General features: G+C 48.4%; 1 protein-coding gene across 1 annotated transcript in view; it reads right to left on the bottom strand.

The window, feature by feature from the left end:
* Positions 1 to 22507, bottom strand: part of MREG (melanoregulin) — a 62381-nt gene that overhangs the window by 28187 nt on the left and 11687 nt on the right. Inside the window, exon 2 of the mRNA XM_072812598.1 lies at positions 12991 to 13150. Within this exon, the coding sequence (XP_072668699.1) occupies positions 12991 to 13150 (160 nt within the window). The remainder of the gene's footprint in view (positions 1 to 12990; positions 13151 to 22507) is intronic.

Raw genomic sequence — 22507 nt, 5'->3', positions numbered from 1 at the left:
GCAAGCCACATGGCTCTCCAGGAGAGCTCTCCAGAAGTCTCCAGGAGACACCCCCCATCAGCCTGTCTCTCTCTCTCACACACACACACACACACACACACACACACACACACCCGGCTGAGCACATTCACATGACGTCCCAGCACGCCAGCAGGCCCGACTCCCACTGGTGCTGGGCAATTAAGAGCCATTTTTGGTTATTCTGAGCTGAGCAAAACCATTCAAAGGAAGGGGCGGGGGTGGGGGTGGCTGAGGGGGGAGCAGGAGGTGAAGACGCCCAAAAGAAGGGCCTGCTAATTACCCAGTGCACCAGGCAGTCGGGAGAGGAAGGGAGCTCCAGAGAAGGAGCCTGGCTTAGCGGAAGCACCTGACAATGTTGCAGAGAGAAATACTGAGTGATGGCTCCCTGCACACTCTGCCCCTGGCCTGCTTCCGGCAGGATTCCTCAGAGCTCCATCCAGCTCCTCCTGAACTAACTCCCTGTCCCTCCTCCTCCCCTTCCCCTTTCCCCAGCACAACAATTTCCAAGGCCCCAGGGAAACCGCCACCTCCACCACCGAGTGTGCTGGCAAAGAATGAATGACACGAAGTATACATACGTGGCATAATACATGCGCGTGATCTAAAACTGGTTTCAAACAGTACAGAGACCGTTAAGTTAAGGGAAAACCAAGGTCTCCTCCCTGCTCCCATTGCTACTGCCCGGAGGTCACCACGACTGACAAGCTTATGGGCGATCTTCCAGAAAGTTCACTACCATATACTGGCATTAGCTTTTACAAGAACGAGATGACACTATGCACACCCCCTTAGCAGCAGACTGTAACTAACTACCTTTCAAAGTCAGTACCTACGAACCGCCCCTTCCCCATGATTTTTTAACTACGACTTTCATTGGGTATTTTCTTTCCAGATTTTTCCTTTTCAAAACAATACGTCGGAAAGCGTAGATCTTTGTTTAACGGCGTGAGACTATCCGTGGGATGGTCTCCCAACAGCGAAACTGCTGAGGGACCTGATTTAGTTCAGATTCCATATTTAGGCTACGCCACCTTAAAAAAGAGAATTTCAGGCTGGTGAATGGAGCCAACCTGACAAATGGGGAAGCAGAGGCGCTATTTTGATCACAAGGGATCCCATTCTGGGGCAACCACTTCCCGTGGGCATTCTCCATCCAGCTCCTCCTGAACTAACTCCCTGTCTCAGCCAAGAGAAAAAAATGTAGGTCTTTACTGAATTCTGGCACATTCTGTTTGGGCAGAGATTCCTCAGACCTCAATAGCCTCATTGATTTCTGTGTCCTACATGCAGCTTTATATATTAAGTAATAAATCAAGAAAATGAGTCAAGAGGATATCATTATTTAATTGAGAAAACAGCCAAGAGGTCTCACGGCAGAAAATGGGGTAGTGGGACTCGCCGAGGCTTGGCAGTGCCTTAAATTCTATTTGCAATTGTCTGCTTCCTTCGGACTACAATGCCTAGAGATGTTGCATTATTCTAGATTTCTCTTGATTCTACATTCTGCTGCTTGCCCTCCCAGATCCATGCCTGAGTCCAGTGTCTGAGGCTACTGTTCTCCTGGGAGTGGTGTTCAGAAATATCTAGCTACTACCAGCCGGGGGCAAGATGTCCTAATCAAATGATACGAAAAATTTTATACCGGAGGTGAAAGCACCAGGAGACCATGATCACACGTGGAGGACAATGGTAGTTAGCGTAGGATATGTAATGTCCTTAGAGCAGCACCTGGTACACACTAAGGGCTCCATAAATGCCCCTTGCCATTGTCCTCATTGTCTGATTCCTTTTCACCAAGCTACCTCCTCGCCTGGTCACTGGCTTCCCTTACAGATTTTATTATAGGGGAGAGAGGCAGGGCCCACTCAGGTTTGCGGCCCACCAAATGGTTAAATGCATTTGGGTTTATACAACCATCTCTTATGATCTGGGTTACTGCTGGTTAAACCCCGTTGGAGGGTTAACTTTTACATCAACTCAACTGGGCCACAGTACTTAGATATTTGGTCAAACGTTATTCTGGATGTTTCTGTGAAGGTATTTTGGGGATAAGATTAATATTTTAATTGGTATATTCTCAGTAAAGCAGATTACCCTCCATAATATGGATGGACCCCAACCAATCACCTGAAGGCTTTTACTAGAATAAAGAGTAATCTCCGTGCAAGAAGGAATGCTGCCGAGCAGACTGCCTTTGGACTTAAACTGCAGCTCTTCCCTGAGTCTTCAGCCCGCCAGCCTCCCTCGACAGATTTCGGGCTTACTAAGCCATCACAACGGTGAGCCAGTTCCTTAAAATAAATATCCGTCAATAATTAGATAGATACATAGATAGATAGATAGATAGATAGATAGATAGATAGATGATAGATAGATAGATTAGATAAATAAGATAGATGGATAGATAGATAAGATAGATAGATAGAGGGATCCCTGGGTGGCTCAGCAGTTTAGCGCCTGCCTTCAGCCCAGGGCGTGATCCTGGAGACCCAGATCGAGTCCCATGTTGGGCTCCCTGCATGGAGCCTGCTTCTCCCTCTGCCTGTGTCTCTGCCTCTCTCTTTCTCTCTCTCTCTCTCTCTCTCTCTCTGGGTCTCTCATGAGTAAATAAATAAAATCTTAAAAAAAAAGATAGATGGGGATAGAGGGGTAGATAAATTAGATAGATAGATGGGGTAGATGGATAGATATAGGTAGATAGATTAGATAGACAGTTTCTGTGGCTTCTTTCTCCAAAGAACTCTGGCTAATACTACTCTCTGTGTTCATATGGTTCTAGATGCCCTGAAAAATTCTAGTGCAAAGACTGACCACCAGATCTCGGGCAGAAGTGACACCGCCCACGGTATCGCAAGCCTGTGAGCTTTGTTTGCATCAACAACCACCCAGCCTCCCTCACATACACACCCATCACGCTGGCCTAAAAATAGCCGTGAAGCTAGAAGTGAGTCCTTTTTATGATGAAAGTAGGAACTAACTTAATAGAAGTTCCAACCAGTTAGTTCTCCTACTGAGTTGAGAGGTGGGGGATCTAGGAAGAACAGAAAAGAACCCTCCTACACTGTTGACACTGAGTTAATATCAAGACTAAAAAATATTAGTCTGGGGTGTCTCAGCGGTTCAGGCAGTTAAGCGTCTGACTTTTTTTTTTTAATTTTTAATTAATTAATTTATTTATGATAGTCACAGAGAGAGAGAGAGGCAGAGACACAGGCAGAGGGAGAAGCAGGCTCCATGCACCGGGAGCGCGATGTGGGATTCGATCTGGGGTCTCCAGGATCGCGCCCTGGGCCAAAGGCAGGCGCCAAACCGCTGTGCCACCCAGGGATCCCGCGTCTGACTCTTGATTTCAGCTCAGGTCACGATCTCAGGGTCATGAGATCAAGCCCCGAGTCAGGCTCCTCACTCAGCTGGGAGTCTGCTTGAGATTCTCTCCCTCCCTCTGCCCCTCCAAACCCCCTGCTCATGCACACACGCATCATGCTCTCTCTCTATATTAAGATATAGATATAGATATATATCCTCATATCCTCTCAGGTATATGAAGAACTGACAACACTGTAATTCCAAATCAAACCTGCTCCATTCAACATTAGATACATCATTATTTTAAACAAAATTAACCAATAAATTGACACTTCAGGCAGAGTCTGAGCTTTTGCGGAAACAAATCTTGTCTATGAGAATAGCCTAGACACCTTTGAAAACACAATCACCCACTGGCATTGCCTTAGAAGGGAAATAAGTTGGACAGTGTATGTTCTACAGGGCACTGTGGATTTTTCTACAAAGTTCTATGGCTATCAACTTATTTGAACACCTCTTTATTCCTGTTTACATTTAAATAAAGGACAGGGATGCCTGGGTGGCTCAGTGGGTTGAGAATCTGACTCTCGGTTTGGGCTCAGGTCATGATCTCTGGGTCTGGGACTGGTCGGCATAGGGCTCCACAATCAGGGGGGGAGTCTGCTCCTGCTTTCTCTCCTTCTCCCTCTTCCTCTGCCTCTTGGCCTGCTCCTGTGTGGCTGTGCATGCACATGCTAGCCCGAGTTCTCTCTCTATGTGTGTCAAATAAATAAATAAATCTTTAAAAAACGGGATGCCTGGGTGGCTCAGCGGTTGAGCAACTGCCTTTGGCTTAGGGTGTGATCCCGGGGTCCTGGGATCGAGTCCTGCATCAGGCTCCCCACGGGGAGCCTGCTTCTTCCTCTGCCTATGTCTCTGCCTCTCTCTCTCTATCATGAATAAATGAATTAAATAAAAAATAGTAATAATAGGGACACCTGGGTGGTAGCAGTTGGGCATCTGCCTTTAGCTCAGGGCAGGATCCAGGATCAAGTCCCACATGAGGCTCCCTGTATGGAGCCTGCTTCTCCCTCTGCCCATGTCTCTGCTTCTCTCTCTCTGTCTCTTGTGAGTAAATAAAATCTTAAAAATAAATAAATTAATAAAATAAAATACAAAGAAAATCATTCAGCTGTCTGCTCTAAATCCTTGAAACCTGATGGCCTTCCTTCTCTACTCTGTAGTCCAGGGTATAGAACGCTGAATAGGAAACCCATTTCTGCTTGGACACTATCACGAAAAGTCACTGAACTTCTTTGGGTCTCTCTCTCTCATTTTTAACAGTTTGTCTACATCAAAAGGCTGCAGTGAGAGCCAGGTAAGGCACGTAGGAAGCACTCTGACCATATGTTTCTGATGATCTCATTTATTCTGATGTAAACCAAAGCCAACGCTGAGGTGGGTTACCAGAGACTTAACTTGGTATTAATCTCTGGTATTTCAAATTGATAAGTAGTCAACGGTAATTTTTAAAAATTACAACTTTGATGGCAGCTTCATGGTTTCAGTTTCTGCTCAGACTCAACTGGTGGCAAGTTGTAAAAAAAAAAAAAAAAAAATCTGATGGAAAGATACCATTGCTGTCAGTGAAGTATCCTGCACATACCTGCCAATAAATATGTGGCCTCTTCTGGAAAATTTCCACCCTCATGGGCACAGGAATGCAGGAAACACAGGGGCACAGCCATCAGTCACTGGGACAGTGAAGTTCCAGATGCGGAGAAAGTGGGCCTGCTTCCTGCCCTTCCCCCTCTTGCATTTTCCTGGAGGTCCCCAAGTTCCTGTCTATCCTCTGTTACACTGACCCATCGGTGCTCCAAGGTCCATTATCTACTGACTTGCATGTCTCCTTCTGGGCCCTAGAGAAAGGAGGCTATGGGGGGCAGAGTCTAAAGAGCAGCAAAAGAAAGAGGCCTGGACATTACATTCTAGTACAAGGATGCCCAGAAAAACAGCAGAATTCAGGTATGAAAAGTCAGGCTCGGCCCTAGTTTTCTGACCTCTCTACTTCCCTTCCGCAGCCAAGCAGCCCTGCCAGGCATCAACCTCTCTGGGTTCACCTCCCCAGTGCTGACATTCCATGGCAGGGACTGGCCACGACTGAATCCGCTCTATGTAGATGTTGACCCTGACTGATCTGGAACCATCAGCTGTCTTACTGATTAATCCAGAGGTTAAGAAAGGTGATCAAAATAACAAGTGTTAGCGAGGATATGGAGAAACTGGAACCCTTGTGCATTGCTGATGGAATAATGGTGCAGGCACTGGGAAAATATTAAACAGGGATGCCCGCGTGGCTCAGTGATTGGTTGAGTGTCTGCCTTTGGCTCAGGTCGTGATCCTAGAGTCCTGGGATCGAGTCCCACATCAGGCTCCCCACAGGGAGCCTGCTTCTCCCTCTGCCTGTGTCTCTGCCTCTTTCTGTGTGTCTCTCATGAATAAATAAATAAAATCTTAAAAAAAGAAAATAAAATATTAAACAGCAAACTGCCATATGATCCTTCTGGGCATATCCCCAAAAGGATTAAAAGCAAGAACTCACATAAATATTTGTACACCCGTGTTCATAGCAGTATTACTCACGATAGCCCAAAGGTGGAAGCAACCCAAGTGCCCATCAGTAAACAAATGGGTAAACAAAATGTGGTCTATACATACAATGGAATATGATTCTGCTTTTAAAAGGAAAGAAATCCTGACATAAGCTACCATATGGACAGACCCTGAGGACATGATGCTAAGTGAAGTGAGCCAGTCACAAAAAAAGTCAAATCTTAAAAAAAAAAAAAAAAAAAAAAAAGTCAAATCTTATAGGATTCCACTAATATGAAGGGCTAATGCAGTCAACTTCATAGAGACAGGAAGTAAAGTGGTAGTTACCAGGCTCTGGGAGGGAGATGTAAGGGGTAATATTATTTAATGGGTATGGAGTTTAGTTTAGGAAGATAATTTTTTTAAAAGATTTTATTTATTCATGAGAGACACAGAGAGAGGCAGAGACACAGGCAGAGGGAGAAGCAGGCTCCCTGCAGGGAGCCCAATGTGGGACTCGATCCCAGAACCTGGGATCATGTCCTGAGCCAAAGGCAGATGCTCAACCACTGAGCCACGCAGGCGCCCTAGCTTGGGAAGATAAAAAGCCCTGAAAGATGCGTGGTGGTGATGGTTGCTCATCAACGTGAATGCACTTCTATCACTGAACTGACACTTAAACATGGTTAGAATGGGGGCACCTGGGTGGCACAGTCAATGGAGTGTCTGACTCTTGGTTTCAGCTCAGGTTGTGATCTCAGGCAGATGGGACCGAGCCCTGCACGGGGCTCCATGCTCAGTGGAGAGTATGCTTAAGGTTCTCTCTCTCTCTCTCCTCTGCTCCTCTCCCCCTCCTCTAAAATAACTAAATAAATCATTCTTTAAATGCTTAGAATGATACATTTTATGCTATGTCACAATTTTACAATTAAAAAAACAAAGGTGATCAGGACTCCTGGGTGGCTCAGTCAGTTGAGCGTCTGCCTTCAACTCAGGTCATGATCTCAAGGTTCTGGGATTGAGTCCTGCATTGGGCTCCCTGCTCAGTGGGGAGTCTGCTTCTCGTTCTGCTTCTTGCTCTGCTTCTCCCTCTGTGATCTCTCTGGCTCTCACTCTCTTCTCAAATAAATAAATAAAATCTTTAAAAAAAAGATAGAGAGAAATCAGAAAAAAAGAAAGGTGATCATACGCCCCAGCTTGAGGGTGACCCCAATTTATATCGTTGGCCTGGCATACTTGATATTAGTGCCTCCTTTTCCTTTTAGTGAAGCCCTATGACTGTGTCCCAAACCGCATGGTAACTGTTCCGGGAACCCTGTCATCCAGCTAAAGCATGGGAAGAGTATCTGTCTTATCCCTAAACCTAATTCCAAAGCCCATGCTTTCTACGACCTCACACCCTACCGAGGGTCTAATGCTTTCCCCGGTCTACATCAAGTTTTCTAGTATTTTTCATTTCAACTCTGCTGCCTAACACAGAGCTTTGATGTGCTACCTGCCTAGTAAGAAACATTACCTTAATGCTTATCTCCAGAAATGCTTATATGTGTACTTAAAAAAAAAAAGAAAAAGAAAAAAAAAGGATAGGTGGGCAAAAATAGGAAGAAACATCACAAACAGAATGTCTTCTGGCGTGGTCCATTGGGTTTTCGAGCTGGGGATGATGCCTGCGGTGTTAAAAAGCCCCAAAGCAACAGCACCTGGAGGATGTTACATGCAGTGGCCAACACAGACACTGATATTAAACAAACACCAAAGTCACTCTGTGCTTCAGCTGGTACAGGGCACGTGATGCCAAACACACAGACAGGAGCATCTGCTTGAGGCAGGAAGTCAGCGTCCATCCGGTAAATTTATCTTTGACCAAAAAGATTCCACTGAGGCTTTTTCTAGCCTCACTAGAGAGAAGGGAGCAGTGTTTCTTTCCCTACTGGCTTCTGGGTCATGCAGACTGAGCTGGGATCCCAACTTCCCACTCGTTCCCTCCAGCACCTTGTACCGATGACTCAAAATCTCTCATCTTGAGGGTCCAAATGCCTCCTTCGAGGCCTGCTGTGAGGATTCGGTCTTTGCCTGGACAGAGTGCGGTGTGCTGCTCAGCACACAGTGTAGCACTCGATGTTACTACCTAGAAAACTGAGGGTGAGACCACTTGGATTCTCAGATCCTAAGGAATATTTTTATTCTCTCCCCCATGAACCCAAATACCCACTAGCAAATAGAATGGCCGCTTCAACCACCCAGACCATCTGGGCTCCCAAAGCAAAAAACCCAGAGTTATCCAGAGAGTTGCTTGCATTTTCTACTATTTTGCTGTCCAGGCTTGGCATAGAGCTTGCAATCCTATCTCCACCCGTAGCCGACGTTCGCCCACTTGCAGAGAAGTCAGGTGGCCCTGCCAGAGCACGTCTTACCCCACGTGTGGGGCCCTGTCCAGACCGTCACGCAGAGCCCAACTGGCCTATCCTGGTCTCTGCGAGCTTCCCGGTGACATAGCTGGTACACAACCCTCCCTCTCACTTCCTCACATACTCCCACCAGGTCCTCCCCTCGACTCTTGTTTTCTCTTTCTTTCCAGTAGCAGGGATATGACAGGCTAAGGGTATAATCCAGACACCGCTGACAACCCCTGGGAAGGGCTGTTGCTATTTTAAACATTTTATAGGAACTGTTTACCTACAATGCCTGGCAACACTCTTCCAGCAGAATCCTGACACACGGGAAGAGCAAGCAAATTATCACCCAGGAACATTTTCTGTTTTTGCCTCTATGGTTTTAAAGAATAACACCATTTAGCTGCTCCGCATGACTCAGCAGAGTGTGGTTTTTATGGAACACTCCAGCCACACAAGCATCTGACGCTCACACGTCCTGCTGGTGTCTAAACACCGCCTTGCTCGGTGACAGGGAGGCAGGCACTGGGGCATGAGAACTGCATACATTTCTGAGCATATAATGACTTAATAACTTTAAAAACAGGCATAACTTTAAAAACAGGCATAGAATGTCTATCACTGATTACACCAAATAAACACTACCAATTTTGAGCCAAAATGGTGCTTAAAAGTGTTTAGAAGAACAATTTGACTTTTAGCATTTATCTTCCTAGACAGACAAGTAAAAGTCCTTTTTTTATTTTAGCAGAATAATAATGTTGACTGTTACTGAACCATCAGAAAGGACATCAAATAACCTAAGTCAGAGACCACTAAGTGGAGAAGAGATGGAAGGGCACAAGATAAAATGTCTTGTAAATTAATAATAATAATAATAATAATAATAATAATAATAATAATAATAAAAAAAGAATAGCAAAACAGAAGCCTGAAGCCTGGGATAGGAGCTTTAACCGGCTGTGGTCACCATGGAAAAGCATCACCTGAGAGAGGTGTGCTATGGTTACAACCAACAACACTTCCCAAAACATCATAATCCTCAACCTCAAACACAGCTCTCATCCCTGGTATCTACAAGTCACAGAAACAGGCTTTGGACAGCCTTGGCTCACCCATCTTGGAACCTATTCCTCTCTCAGGATTTCAGTCATGGTACTCGTTATATATGATGTCCCTGGCACGACATCACATTTTCTCGGCTCACATTTTCAGCTGGGTGACCACGGACAAGTTGCTTCCAAAAGAAATAATCATGGTACTTACCTCACCGTGCTGTTGTGAAAAGGATGTAGTGAACATGAATAGTGGGTGAAACGTGCCTGGCACTGTTTTCATTATTTTTTTGAAAGATTTTATGTATTTATTCATGAGAGACACAGAAAGAGAGGCAGAGACACAGGCAGAGGGAGAAGCAGGCTCCATGCCGGGAGCCCGACGTGGGAGTCGATCCCAGGACCCCGGGATCATGACCTGAGCCGAAGGCAGATGCGCAACCTCTGAGCCACCCAGGTGTCCTCACTGTTTTCATTATTATTGATATCTTGGGAGGCAAGATCATTCAGTGTGACTAATATTACATATACAAATAAATAAGAGGCATTGACATCTCATAAACCCCTGTAAGCTCCCTAGAACAGGGTGGATTAAGTAAAGTACAATTAGTTTAATGAGAATGAACATAACGATACTCATTCAGTGGCATGATTTTGAGGTTGTTCACTATTTCTCAAACATAAAGTATTTGACGGCATCATTCAAAGACAAGAGCAGTAAGTTTTCCACCGCTTGGAGCTCTGCAGATGCATTATTTCTTCTACTGAAAGTCTGTTTTCAATTAGCTTTTGAAGCTTTTGCAAATGAAAGTGCATTCTCTTCCATTTCAATAATGTCACACTTTACATCTTCTGTGACTGCAAGTAACTTTAAGTTCACGTTTGGCTTTGTTATTTGCTCTGCATACATTGCTTATCTTATTTTTTTTTTCATTTTGGGGAAACAGAGCGAATTTAGCTATAACTATTCGCAGCGTTTCCTCTACTAGGGGAATGGAGGTAGTACACACGCTGTTTGAAATTATTTTTCGGGGGTGCCTGGGTGGCTCAGCGGTTGAGCACCTGCCTTCGGCCCAGGGTGTGATCCTGGAGGCCCAGGATCGAGTCCCACATCAGGCTCCCCGCATGGAGCCTGCTTCTCCCTCTGTCTGTGTCTCTGCTTCTCTCTGTGTGTCTCTCATGAATAAATAAATAAAATCTTAAAAAAAAAGAAAAGAAATTATTTTTCATTTTTAAGGGAATTCCAAACATGGACATTCCCATCATGCTACTGCTACTCAAGGGAAACCATAATGCTCGGCTTTCCTTAATGCCTTGCTTGAGTTTCTAAATTGTATCATACAAGAATACCTAGAGCTCCTTATACCTCAGTAGGAAGTTTGTTTGTCTTTCAAAACTGAAATCCTCCTTAACATTTGTACCAGTTTCATCCTTTGTGAAAAAGAAAATAGGCTACAGTAATAAACAAGGAAACTCCTTCAAACTTAACACACAACCTGACCGGCTTCCCAACTCCACCTTCTTAATTGATGGTGGGTTTGTTTTTCACTCATACCAGACAGCACAGCACTAATGCTACGTAGTAGTCACCCTTGCTGTAAATGTTCCCTAGATATTTGCAGCCCATAAACATGTTTTGTTTAGCTGATGCAATTTTTTAATGTGCATCATCATCTAAAAATCTGGATATTTTATATGTCAATTTGGATTTTCAGCTTCCATTAAAAATCAAAAGTTCCACAGGGTACGTGGGTGGCTCAGTCCATTAAGTGCCCATCTCTTGGTTTGGGCTCAGGTCATGATCTCAGGGTCATGAGATCGAGCCCCACGTCAGGCTCCACACTCAGCCTGGAGTCTGCTTGAAGTTTCTCTCCCTCCCTCCGTCGCTCTCTCTAAAATAAATAAATAAGCCTCCTGCACAGCCGTACACACAGGCCTGAGAGCAGCACAGAAATGACACAACAGGCCACTTGGGAAGCTGCAATATCCACGGTGCTTTGTAGCTCGCGTTGCCTCCTGCCCTGGCTTTTCAACAGTAAAGAAAAGTAAGACAGAGAGGCAGGAGCTCCTCCAGAGAGAGCTGTCAGGCTCAGCTCCAAACAACCCTTTCACATTTACTTGGGGTCCTGGAGAGAGGGCGGGTGGGTGATGTATTATGGGCCCTCTTGCTATTAGGAGCTTTTGGACATGGTAGGTTCAGAAGAGGTCTAGTCCCACCTGCAGAAAGAAACCTTGACTGACCAGCCCAGTTTAGTAGGGTAAGGGTTGGCCCTTCTCACCAAGGGAAAGCAAGGTGACACATTCCTCCTGTCCATATGCTCGAGAAGGGCAGCCAGGGTGGCAGGACTTGGCTGGAGCAGCTTTATGATGTGCTTTTGGTGTTAGCGGAGGAGGGAACTGTGCCCGGGGACAGTGCAGGACACAGCCACTTGTGGGATGCTGTGCCCCTGTGACAGATGTCTAGCAGAGATGTCCTCATCAGCACTCCACACCCAAGAGAGGACGCTCATCAACAGCCACTGCAGACTCTCCAATCCACCCCTCCCCAGGCCTCAGAAAATGATACCCATCCTGTTGTTTTCTTTTAACTTACTATAGTTCTCTCCTTTTCAATAATCCATCATTCCCATACCAGTAACTTGGGGATAAGAGTTCATCAAGAGTGTTTCCAGGGGTGCCTGGGTGGCGGAGTCCATTAAGCATCTGCCTTCGGCTCAGGTCATGATCCCGGGGTCCTGGGATCCAGTCCTGTATCGGGCTCCCCACAGGGAGCCTGCTTCTCCCTCTGCCTCTGTCTCTGCCTCTCTCTGTGTGTCTCTCATGAACAAATAAATGAATCTTTTAAAAAATAAATTAAAAAAGAAAAGAAAAAAAGTCCTTTCAGTACCTGTCATTATCCATTTGTCAAAGCCCTTACAATATATGCCACAAAGAGTGAACCTGATGCAAACTATGGACTTTAGCTAAATGGATCCATACGGTCTGTACCAAATGCACCCCTCTCCAATGCAAGATGTTAATCATGAGGGAAACCGTCGACTGTGGAGGTTGTGGCTGTACTTTCTGCTCTATTTCTCTACAAGCCTAAAAACTGTTCTGAAAAATTAATAGTTTCAAAAATTGCTACTACCAGAAAAAAAAGATCGATTTTATGCCTCATCACAAAAAATTATGATACGCTGCTGTCTAATCAACATGTGCCAGTTAAGAAGCTATCAACAGAGAAAGGAAATACAATGAATTCAGGCCCTACTAATTCACGATTGGTGATCATGCAAAATACCCTTCTACTTCAGTCTGAATCTCTCTGGCTGTGGCTTGCTAAGCAACCGGAAAAATTACAGAAGCACCGACTAAGCCATGGAGGACGATCGACTATTGTCACCACCTTCAGCAGCACTGGCCGGCTGTTTCTGAAAGCCTTGCATCAGCGAGGTCATAACTGGAAGTTAGTCTTATCTTTATAGCCAGCAGGTCGACCAAGACCAGCTAGAATTAGCCACCACAGGCTGCTAAAATACCTGTCCTCAATCCGAACATCTCACCTTTCCTTCTTTATTCCAAGCTGGCCTCCTCGGGCACTGCTATTTCAGACTGGCCGTTATCACCGGCACGCAGCAAGATCTCGACAGGTGCTTGCTTACCTCTGAGTCTTTGGCCTGCTGATTTCGAACGACTATCAAATTGTACAGGATCCTGTCGTCGTCTGCCTCTGTGTGGGACGCATCGTGGGGCATGCTCCACAAATTCTTTTCATCATCTCTCGCCAGAGTTGCTCCAAACGAAGAATATGGATTGCCATCACTATGGTGTTCAAGGAAAGGGGTATAAGTGCTTTTGTAATATTTGCGATATACATAATACTTCATATGCACGTAATATATAATATTAATAAAATGTGTTATATACTGTATACCATATATATATTTCTTTTTTTTAATTTTTTTTTATTTTTTATTTATGATAGGCACACAGAGAGAGAGAGAGAGAGGCAGAGACACAGGCAGAGGGAGAAGCAGGCTCCATGCACCGGGAGCCCGACGTGGGATTCGATCCCGGGTCTCCAGGATCACGCCCTGGGCCAAAGGCAGGCGCTAAACCGCTGCGCCACCCAGGGATCCCCATATATATATTTCTAATAACAAGGCCTGAACTGGGCACGCCTGGGGGGCTCAGCGGCTGAGCATCTGCCTTTAGCTCAGGGCGTGATCCCCGGATCCAGGATCGAGTCCCACATCGGGCTCTTTGCAGGGAGCCTGCTTCTCTCTCTGCCTGTGTCTCTGCCTCTCTATGTGTGTCTCTCATGAATAAATAAGCAAAATCTTTTTTTTTTAAAGGCTTCAATTGTCTCTAATAATTAAGCATAAGAACAATTTTAATTATGCATAATAATTAAGCATAGAACAATTTTAAACATCACTTTAGAAAGGGCACAGAAGAGATGTAACCCGATGCCTGGGCAGGGGTGATTTTACTACGTTCAATATGAAATTTAGCACTGCACGTCTGAGCAGTGGGGAAAGAAAAAAAAAGGAAATCCAACGGAGGGATAAAATTCCTGCTTGATTAAAAGAAATTGCCAATCAACATGAAGAGGTGAACTTTTCTCGGGCTCCGGAGTTCAAGGGAGCACAGTAAATTTAGAGCACACTCGCATGGAATGTCTATCAAGACCCTTGCAAGAAGATGAAGAAATGAATATGCATAACCAAATACATTCAGGAAACAATGTGGGATGTTGAGTAAGAACTTCAGTACGTCTGTTTTATGAGTTGCCCTTTTCAGGCTGGTATCCGAGCGGGCGCTTACGGAGGAGGGGAGCAGCAAAGCCTCATACTCAGGACGTGCTCCTACATGGCCCTGCTTGGCTTCTGTGGGACGGTGCAGGCAGGGTCATGCCGGGGCTCTTCCCTTCATCTAATTATAAGTATGAAGCTCTGACTCCATGTTAATCACAGGGCTCGGGAAAATTGTGAACAAAACACACATGATCCCTGTCCTCGGATCTCACCACAGCCTGGGAGGGAAACATACTAATGAATGATCAGGTGACTATATGATAACAAAATGGGGCAAGTGTTCTAAGGGGGGAGTTCAGGGAGCCTTGAGAGCCAGCGGGGGAAGGTGTCAGGCAGGCAGCGTAAAGGAGGGGTGCTTGGGCGTTCCGCTAAGGACAAGAACAGAGTTCCAGGCAAGTGAAACAACACATTCAAAGGCTCTGGGTTGGGGGAGGAGGATGCAGGGTGTACCAATTAGAAAAAATGGGAATATTGGCCAGAAAGCAGACGAGATGCTGGAGAGGGAGCTAGGGCCACGTTTTCTCACACTGATTGGAAATGCGGTCTTTATTCCTAAATACGAGGTAAGATGTGAAAGGGCTCGAAGCTGCATGATGGTGAAACACAAACAGAATTACATCTTTCAAGCTTTTTCTGGCTAAAGTGTGGAGAATGCTTTAGAGGGCCAAGAGTGGATTTGGGAGATTCGTGAACTCGTGAGATGACTCAGGTGAGACGTGACAGGTATGAGGAACTGAACGACGGTATGAATGGAAGTGCACTATTTTGGGGAATGTGGAGAAAGCAGAGGCTTTCTGGCCCATTCACCCGGACGGTGACAGCTGCCATTCCCTGGAGCAGAGCTGGAAGCCCCTAAGGCCACGGGGTGGCCGGCACACCTGCAGATGTGACACGAGGCAATGACAAATGAGGACCACCGGAAGACACCCAGATAAGCAGGGCCTGGGAAGGAGGGACAGATGTAAACTGGCAGAGGGGCTGAAGGTTAATATCGGGATGTAGACAAGCTGGTGCTAAGGAAATCTTGCACTAGGAAGCAAAGTGCCGGTCACTAAAATGGGCTTCAGCAGCAGGGTGAGGGCGTCAGGCTACCAGAGACTCACACTTAGGAGAGCTTGTAAACAAACTGGAGCAAAAGTGGGGAGGGGATCTTGGAACCAAGGCTGGCAGGAGACCAGCTCTCTCCCTCAGACAGAGGGCCGAGACACCGGACCCCGAAACCCTTCCAGCTGCAGGATGAGGTGCAGGGTGCGGGGCTCGATACAGAGATCAGAGCTGGGACGACCCCTGGGTGGCTCAGTGGTTGAGGTCTGCCTTTGGCTCAGGGCATGATCTCAGGGTCCTGGGATCGAGCCTGCTTCTCCCTCTGCCTGTGTCTCTGCCACATTCTCTCTCTCTCTCTGTGTGTCTCTCATGAAAAAATAAATAAAATCTTTTTAAAAATAAAAATAAAATAAAGAGATCAGAGCTATTGGGAACAGAGCAACCTATGGGGAACTGGACGCTGCCCGGCCACACTGTTCTCAGCCACCCTGCTCTCATGTGGGCTGCCCGACATGCCAAAGGCCGCAACGTAGAGTGCAGTTCTTCTTCAGAATGATGAGCCAACAAAGAAGCTAATCAAGAAATGGGCAGAAGATGTGAAGAGACATTTCTCCAAAGAAGATATACAGATGGCCAAGACGCATGAAAAATTGCCCAACATCACTCAGCATCAGGGAAATACAAATCAAAACCACAATGAGATCCCACCTCACTCCAGTCAGAACGGCTAAAATCAACAAGTCAAGAAACGACAGGTGTTGGGGACACTGTGGAGAAAGGGGAACCCTCTTGCACTGTTGGTGGGAATGCAGGCTGGTGCAGCCACTCTGGAAAACGGTGTGGAGGTTCCTCAAAAAGTTAAAAATAGAGCTACCCTATGACCCAGCAATTGCACTAATGGGTATTTATCCCAAAGATACAAATGTAGTGATCCAAAGGGGCACCTGAACCCCAATGTTTACAGCAACAGTGTCCACAGTATCCAAACCATGGAAAGAGCCCAAATAAATGGATAAAGAAGATATGGTATCTATATACAATGGAATATTACTCAGCCACCAAAAAGGTTGAAATCTTGCTGTTTGCAATGACGTGGATGGAACTAGAGGGTATTATGCTGAGCGAAATAAGTCAGAGAAATACAAATACCATGTGATTTCACTTATATGTGGAATTTAAGAAACAAAACGGAGAATCATAGGGGAAGAGAAGGAAAAATAAAATAAGATGAAATCAGAGAGGGAGACAAACCATCAGAGACTCTTAATCACAGGAAACAAACAGGGTCGCTGGAGGGGAGGTGAGGGTGGGTGGATGGGGTAACTGGGGGACGGGCATTAAGGAGGGCATGTGACGTGATGCGCACTGGGTGTTATATGAGACTGATGAAGCACTAAATTCTACCCCTGAAACTAATACTACACTACACGATAACTAAATTGGCTTTATTTTTTTTTTTAGGATTTTATTTATTCACGAGAGACACACAGAGAGGCAGAGACTCAAGCAAAGGGAGAAGCAGGGAGCCCAATGTGGGACTCGATCCCGGGACCCCAGGGTCACACACCAGGCCAAAGGCAGACGCTCAACCGCTGAGCCACCCAGGCATCCCACTAAATTGGCTTTAAATAAAAATAAAAATAATAATGATGATGAGCTGACAAAAGAAGAGGCAAATAAGGCCTCTGTGCCCTGGCCACACAGGCCTTTAACGATGTCAAATTGATTCATTCATCCTTCAGCTGTTGATTCAACAAACATGGAATGGACGCCTGCTGTATACTGAGCACCAGGATGGGTGCTTCAGGGACTTGAAAACAAATAGGACATTGTCCCTGCCTTTGCCCCTAGTGTGACTATAATGCAATGAGATAAGTGAAAATAAAGTTTTTTAGGGCAGCCCGGGTGGCCCAGCGGTTTAGCGCCGCTTTTAGCCCAGGGCCTGATCCTGGAGACCCAGGATCGAGTCCCACGTCGGGCTCCCTGCATGGAGCCTACTTCTCCCTCTGCCTCTGTCTCTAGCTCTCATTCTCTCTGTTTCTCTCATGAATAAACAAATAAAATCTTTTAAAAAAAAGGAGACATACACATCTTAAAAAAAAATTTTTTTTTTAGGTATAAACAGAATGTCTTAGGACCAGAGGAGGGGGGATCCCTGGCTGGCTCAGCAGTTTAGCGCCTGCCTTCGGTCCACAGCATGATTCTCGAGTCCCAGGATCGAGTCCCACATCAGGTTCCCTGCATGGAGCCTGCCTGTGTCTCTGCTTCTCTCTCTCTGTCTCTCTGTCTCTGTCTCTCATGAATAAATAAAATCTTAAAAAAAAAAAAAAAAAAAAAAAGGACCAGGGGAGGACTGACAACCTGTGTGATGAGAGAAGGGAGTTCAAGAAAGGTTTCATGGAGGCTACACGGAACCCAGACCTGCGGGATGCTCAGCCTGTGGCCAGGAGGAGAAGCCGAGGGAAAGGCATGCCCAGCAGAGGGAACAGCAGGAGCGGGGCACAGAGGCCTGAGGTGCCCACAGGGCTGGGGGATTCCAAGCCTCCCTGTATGGCGACACCGCACACTGTGCCCACAGAGGGAGACAGAAGGATGGGAAGAAGAAAAGGTCATTTGGGGTCAGATGGGTGACAGCGCTGGAGTTGGGGCTTTATTCTGTGAACGCTGAAAAGTTAAGGGGATTTTGAGCCTCGTCAGCTCTGGGTTTTAGAAATAACTCCGGGGGAGGAAGGAACAAGGACGTGGCCTGGGAGTCTGTCCCAAGGCGTGACCTGATCTTTGAGGTCCTTTGTTGGGGGGCCCAGGGGTGGCTGGGGGGGGCGCAGAGTGCAGCCGGAGAGGGGCAGGGCTCCCCTGGCAGGCAGGGACAGAAGCCCACAACCCTGCCACCACCAGATCGGCCACTCGATTTAAATCTCATCGGCTAAGAGTTTCCAGGAAGGTTTCTTTGGGGCGCAGGTGGAGTTCTGCTAATAGATCCCTGTGTCATCCTGAGCATCTGAAGTACTGGTTGGGGCGAGCAGGAGCGGGGCTGTGGCTAGGGACACTGGAGGGGGGGTATGGACACGAGGGGATGCCCTCCAGCGTCCTGGGAGGGACAAGGGGACACTGGCAGCGCTGGAGTCTGTGGTCGGAGCCCAGGGGTGTGAGCAGGGTCCTGTGAGACAAGGACGCCTCTCCGTGGGACAGCTCGGGGGAGGCCGGCGTGGGCCGTGAGCCTCCGGGGAGGTCAGGACGGGGGCTTGGGAGCAAAAGGCCGGGGCTGGACGCCTCGACCTGGGAGAAAGGCGTTTGCATGGCCTGCAAACCCCAGCATCAGCGGCTGGCTGGGCCTGGGGACCCAGGAAGTCCTCGGGGACGAGCTCGGCCTGGGGCGGGGACAGGGGGTGCAGAGAGCAGGTGAGAAGCCGGGAGCTGGGGCCCGGAGGCCGACCCCGGGAAGGGGTCTCTAACGTGAAGGGCGCTGCCCACGTTCCTGTGCACAAGCACATTTCACAGCCCTTGATAAACTGCATCGCACAGGCCCATCCCCCCGGCTCACAACCGTCTGGGGTCACAAGGGGAAGTAGCGCTGTCCCCTCTGCAGACAGTCCTCCCAGGATGAGGTCCCCGGGGGGTGGCTCCCAGCAACCAGGCTCCCAGGCTCCAATATCCACCCCCAAGGGGAGCGGCTCAGGTAACGAGGATGCACAAACCGGCCAATTCTCCAGGTGGCATCTCCGGGCATCGAGACCCCGGCGGGACGCAGGAACTGCAACCGCGGCTGATGCCACCGTGCGTGTCCCTCCGGGGCCACGAAACCCTAGGACTTTCCCGGAACCGCTCTTTGCCTCGCCCCTGGTCAGCTTCCTTGCTCTAAGTCTCGACTCCTAGACAAGCCGGTGGAGTTCCCCGAGGGCAGCGACGGTGGTCTGTGCTTTCTGACCCCGCACCGCCTGGCAGGGCCGGGCACGGAGGAGGCGCTGTCAGAATCCCCACTGACGGGCGCCTGGTGGCTCAGCCGGGGAAGCGGCTGCCTCCCACTCAGGGATCCCAGGGTCCCGGGATCGAGTCCCGCGGCGGGCTCCCCGCAGGGAGCCTGCTTCCCCCTCTGCCTGTGTCTCTGCCTCTCTCTCTCTCTCTCTCCTTCATGGATAAATAAGTAAAATATTTAAAAATAAAAACAACAACAACAAACAATTGTGTTGAATGTGACAAATGAGCTGTTAAAGGAAACCTCAGACATAAGTCACTGCCACCACTTTTTTAAAACTGCCCTTTCAAAGCAGGACGCTGGGAAATTAGCTAATATCCACCTGCATAATCAACCAGCGACAACTGGTCATGAACAATCTGGCCACTTTTTAAAAATATTTTATTTATTTATTCATGAGAAATACAGAGAGAGAGAGAGAGAGGCAGAGACACAGGCAGAGAGAAAAGCAGGCTCCATGCAGGGAGCCCGATGCGGGACTCAATCCCAGGGCTCCAGGACCACGCCCTGGGCCTAAGGCAGGCGCCCAACCGCTGAGCCACCCAGGGATCCCCCCAGATCTGGACACTTTTTGCTAGAAATCCACAATTTCTTTGCATGTTTAGAGGAGATTAGGACAGGTGCCTTCCTGGCTAGTACCCCCTAGACCCATCCTCTCTCCCTCTTTACCTCGTTGTCTCTCTCTCACCCCAACACACACACACACACACACACACACACACACACACACACACGTGAACATGCTGGACTCCAGCCAATGCAAAACACAGCCTCTCCTGCTTGGTCTGCAAACCCAAATGCAGCTCTCCAGGAAGGCCAACAGGGCCCGTGTGGGAGGGCTCCCGTCTCCAGACGGCGGGGGCCTCCAGAGCCCTCTCCACACGTAGCGCGGCCCTAATGGGGCGCAGTGTTGCCCTGGCGTCCCACGAGCCTCACATTGCCTAGTCACTGACACCCAGGGGACCACATACAGCAGGAGAGAGAATCGAGAGCTTCTGTCTCTGAGCGAGCAAGGCCTCCGTGCTGTTGGCCTGTGGCTCCTGCCGTCCTCCGGTGTCTGGGCCGCGGGCCGCGCGTCTTCTCAGCCAGCCACCGGGCACGATGAAGGTCAAGGAGGGTGCAGGTTCCTTCAGAAGGCTCTGTCATAGGCCACCGGGCTCACCGGGTCCCGGATTCTGTGCCCCAGCATGCTAGTCCTTGCTCCTTTTATCCTAAACCACCCCCCAGTCCAGGCATCAGCCCACTTTATTTTGCAATGGTAAACCCTGGGGACACCTCCCTTTGGCTCAGGTCATGATCCCGGGGTCCTGGGATCGAGTCCTCATCAGGCTCCCTGCTTCTCCCTCTGCCTGTGTCTCTGCCTCTCTCTCTGTGGCTCTCATGAATAAATAAGTAAAATCTTTAAATAAAAAAATAATAAAATAAAATAAGATGTAAACCCTGAAGGTGGAGAGTCCAGAAGGAAAGAAGTGTCTAAAGGAAACAACTGGAGAAGCAGCTTGGGAACCTCTGTGAAGGACTCCGAGGCTTGTGTAAGGAGAATTCTGTGCAAAGGCCCTGAGGTCTGAGCCCAGGAAGCCCAGGGAGGACATAAGGCAGCGAGGGAGGGGGTGTTGAACCAGGAACTTCACTTTCTCTCCCTCCTCCATATAATGATTTCCAAAAGGTCCTAAAGAAAGTGAGAGCAGCTGTTTTGCCTCCGGCCACCATCTGCTGGTGATAAATATTTTATGAACCTCAGGCATTTGAGAGGTGGCTCTGAAGTTACATTAGAAGCAGAAGGGGCTGTTGCTCCCAAAAGGTAGGATGACTCCACCCCTAGTCCCACCTGGGGGCACAGGAACGCAATCCCCAGGGAGTCTTTGCTTTTAACCCACCTCCAGCTCACAGGTGATTCAGGAGACCTGGACTCCCTACCTGGGGCTTGCGGGGTGCAAAGTGCCCCGGGGGCACTCAGACTGCTTACCAGGAGTTTCTAGAGTTTTCCACGAGTCCTCCCTACCAACAGGATTTTGGAAGGCCCCACAAAATACCATGCGCACAGGTGGCTGGTGACAGCAGCAGTTGCAGTGACTCTACATACAGCTCTGCGCACAGACAGGCAGGCTGCGTGCTGGAGATCTCTGATGTGAGACTGAAACCCCTAAGGCAGCGAGGAGATAAAAATCTCCAGTGGGGCACCTGGGTGGTGCCGGTTGGGTGCGAAACTCTTGGTTTCAGCTCAGGTCGTGATCTCGGAGTCGTGAGATCCAGTCCCGTGCTGGGCTCCCCAGCGGAGCAGGGAGTCTGCGTGAGATCCTCACTGCCTCTCCCTCTGCCCCTCCCCACCCCTGATACAGCAATAAATATTTTTTTATTTAAATCTTCAATAAATGGGACATCTGGGTGGCTCAACAGTTGAGCATCTGCCTTCGGCCCAGGGCGTGATCCCGAGATTGAGTCCCACATCGGGCTCCCTGCATGGAGCCTGCTTCTCCCTCTGCCTGTGTCTCTGCCTCTCTCTGTGTGTCTCTCATGAATAAATAAATAAAAATCTTTAAAAATCAATCAATCTTCAATAAATAGCAACCAAACGTCTCAAAAAACAGATCTCGGAGGCTATTTGGTGGCACCCCCCCTGACTACCTAAGGACACCTCATCTGATTCCGGGTGTCTGCCTGTGGAGCCCCCTGGCTTCCAGACCTTTCCCTGCCTCTTGCTAAGGAACCGTCCCAGTGATGCAGCAGGTGGACCCCAGCTCCTCTCCCTCCCCTGCCCTCCCCCCTCCATCCCTCCTTGATGTCTCTCTCTCCTTCCTTCCCTCCCTCCCTTTATCCTTCCTTCCCTCCCGCTGGATACTCTGGCTCTTTCTCACACCTGGCCCATCCGTGACTTCACCCCCAGTCTAAACACGGTTCCAGAGATGCCAGAGTCCTCCTCAGCCTTTCACCACCGAGGTCCATGAAAAGCACCACCCAGGGGCCTCCTTCCTGCCCCTGCCCCTGCCCCTGCCCCGCTGCCTTCCGCTCCCCTGGCCGAACGTGCGTTCCTAGTGCGTTCCTAGTGCTTTCAGGCTTGAAGACAGCCCTGACCAGAACCCTATGACATGGACAGGGGGTTCAGGACGACTCCACCCATTCCTGGCCTCTCCTCTGCTCCCATGCACCCCTTCCCGTGGCTTCAAATACCACCTACAGGAGGAACATCCCCAAGTCTACACCTGTGTCCCCAGGCTCCCACCCTATGGCTCCTTCCCCCTCTGTGGGTGACTGATAGACAGCTCGAGCTCGCCACGCTCCAAGCCAAGCACCCGGTCTTCCCACCCGCCTCCCCACCCGCAGTCTCCACTCAGATCACCGAAACGC

This window comes from Canis lupus, chromosome 36 (assembly GCF_048164855.1).
Source record: "Canis lupus baileyi chromosome 36, mCanLup2.hap1, whole genome shotgun sequence".
Classification (NCBI taxonomy): domain Eukaryota; kingdom Metazoa; phylum Chordata; class Mammalia; order Carnivora; family Canidae; genus Canis; species Canis lupus.
Note: the sequence above shows the minus strand (reverse complement) of the source record. Positions and strands in the feature narration are given on the sequence as shown.